The sequence below is a fragment of the Chlorella variabilis genome, assembly GCF_000147415.1.
Source record: "Chlorella variabilis unplaced genomic scaffold CHLNCscaffold_20, whole genome shotgun sequence".
Classification (NCBI taxonomy): domain Eukaryota; kingdom Viridiplantae; phylum Chlorophyta; class Trebouxiophyceae; order Chlorellales; family Chlorellaceae; genus Chlorella; species Chlorella variabilis.
In genome coordinates, this window is record NW_005435068.1 from 187,857 (window position 1) to 190,420 (window position 2,564).

Sequence of the window (2,564 nt, forward strand, 5' to 3'; positions counted from 1 at the left end):
GGGGCGGGCGGGGACACGGGCCAAGCTGCCCGCAGATGGCAAAATGAAATGAAAACATGGCGTGGTAGGGTTTAAACGAACGTGCGGTCCGCCGGGGCTGGCCGGGCCCGCCGCTGGCAGCAGCCGCCTCACTCGTCACCGGTCATCCAGATGTCCATGCTGTCCAGTGAGAGGCGGGAGGTCTCGGCATCCATGCACACTGGGAAGGCGTCGTCACGGGGCCAGCAGTTCAGGAAAGAGCTGCCCTCCTCCTGCGGTGCCAGCGGTGCCAGCGTGGCAACAGGAGGGCGGGTGAGGATGCAAGAGCCTGGGCGGCAAGCGCCAAGGCAGTTGCAGCTGCGGGCCAGCGATAGGCCGCACCTGCGCCGCGGGGGTTGGCGTGCTGGGGCTAGAGTCTTCGGTTTCAGGGAACCAGTAGTCCACGCTGTCCAGGCTGTTGCGGGCGGACTCTTGGCACAGGTTGTACTCCTGTGGGGAGAAGGCAGGCGGGCGGGCGCTGGCGGCGTCAGCGCTCGAATGGGGCGCACATCTGGGCAGGGCGCACGCTCCCCTGCGCACGCCTGCAGCGGCTGGCCTGCTGTGGCTTGCGGTGGGCGCAGGTGCATGGTGCGTGACTGGGAGCGGCAGCAGCAAGAGGCCTCACAATGGGGCCAGCGTGCTCCTCATACTCGGCGTGCTCGGCCGCCGGCGCAAACGGCAGGAACCGCAGCATGTGGTTGTCTGCCGCCTGCGGGCGGCGCGGGGGGACAAACACCTGGCAGTGTCATTTAAAATCGGGCCATTACTCAGTCAGCCGCCGCTACCGATTTATTCATTCATTCATTCAGCACACAGCCCGGCCGCCTCTTGCTCGAGGGCGGCCCACTTTGGCCTGGGCCGCCCGGGCCGCCCTCCCCCCCGGGCGCATGTTCGGTGTTGGAGGGGTGTGCCCAGCGATAGGGGGCCCCTGAAGGCATGCGCCGAGGCCGGGAAGCGTGGTTCGGCGCTGCTGCACGCTTGGCGATTTGACCAGAACCACGTGCCGCCGAGCTGCGGCCGCAGTTTCCGGCCCACGGTCTACGGTCGCAGCCACGGGACTCGGCGGCACGGCGTTTGGGCCCAAGCTTGCTGCCGCCGCCGCCGTGCCCGGGGGGCAGCGCGGCGGCGGCAGCACGCTGCGACGCCCCCGTGCTGCCGAGCTGCGGCCGTAGTTTCCTGCCAGAAGCCCACGGCCACAGCCACGGGACTCGGCGGCACGGAGTTTCGGTCCACGGCTTGCTGCCGCCGCCGTCGCAGGGGTGCTGCCTGCGGCGGCGGCGGCACGGCGTTTGGGTCCACGGCTTGCTGCCGCTGCCGCCGCCGCAGGGGTGCTGCCTGCGGCGGCGGCGGTAGCGCACGTGGCAACCCCCCGCGTTTCCTTGCCTCCCATCCACCGGACCCCGTCCTGCGCTTCACTTTGTTTAGGGAGGGGCTGCTCACTGCTCATTGCTCATTGCTCATCGCACACTGCTCAACGCTCATTGCCCTATATCCCACCCAGCCGCAGGACTCCACTGCCGCCCGCGCCCCGCCCCATCTGGCCGCTTGCGCGCCCCATCCCCCCTCGATGGGGCCCGCCCACACCGGGGCCTCCCCCCTCCCGCCCACTGCTTTCTCAACGGCCCCGAGCCGGGGCTGCCCTCATTGCATACATAGTGCGCCTTTCCCTGCTTTTCTAGTGACCTAGCGTTCCGCACTGCCGTTTGGCCAGCCCATGCTCCCGTACCGTTGCGTTTCTCCCCAATGCGCCATGCCACTTTGCCAGTCATACACACGTTTCGATGCGTGCCCTGTCAGCTGCTTGCGTTGCATGTCGCCTTGCTCCACCCCTGTTTTATTGCTTTCTCTGCTTTCGCCCGGTTCCCGTCCCGTTTCGGCGGGGAGTCTATGTTGCAAGCTAGTTCTTGCTTTACCAGACTTTAAGCCCACACAAAGGGGGCCAGGAGCCTCGCGCAGAGGCGGAGCGGGGCCAGCCACGCAAGTTGCGGTGTTGCTAATCGCTTGCAAAGGCTGCGAAAGCGGGCGCTCTGGTACCATGCATGTGCTCGCCTCGCCAAAGCTAGGCAGGGCCTGGGAACGACAAGGGTGCGAGCAGGCCAGCCATGCACCCTGCACCCAGTCTGTCACCGGATGGCCCCCGCCCACCTTGCAGACAACATTCACGCGAGGCTTGGTCGCTGATGACTTGCAAAGAGGTGCAGTAGCGGCGCTGCGGGCCAGGCAGAGGCTGGCAGCCATGACGTGAGGCAGCGGGGTTTCGGGGGTGGTTTGTACAGGCTCGTGACCACGCAGCGGGAGTCTTCTGCAGATCAGGGCTCCGAGCAGAGTGAATGAGGGACATGGCGAGCCAGGCCGATTGGCGCCCTTCACGTAGCCCCATGTGACAGCAGGGCACAGCTTGTGTGCACGGGCATTCAGAGTGGATTAAGGCTCGGGAGCCATCCATGCAGTGATCATGGTGTGGGCAGAGCGGCGGCCTGTCGGGGGAAGGGCCCTTGGGGAGCCCAAGTCCAGCCCGCTCGCGTCGCAGCTGCAGGGTGCTCGGC

General features: G+C 67.0%; 1 protein-coding gene across 1 annotated transcript in view; it reads left to right on the plus strand.

The window, feature by feature from the left end:
- Positions 1-2,254: 2,254 nt before the first annotated feature.
- Positions 2,255-2,564, plus strand: part of CHLNCDRAFT_54149 (hypothetical protein) — a gene marked incomplete at both ends in the record, with an annotated part of 5,075 nt that continues 4,765 nt past the window's right edge. Inside the window, one exon of the mRNA XM_005844775.1 lies at positions 2,255-2,259. Within this exon, the coding sequence (XP_005844837.1) occupies positions 2,255-2,259 (5 nt within the window). The remainder of the gene's footprint in view (positions 2,260-2,564) is intronic.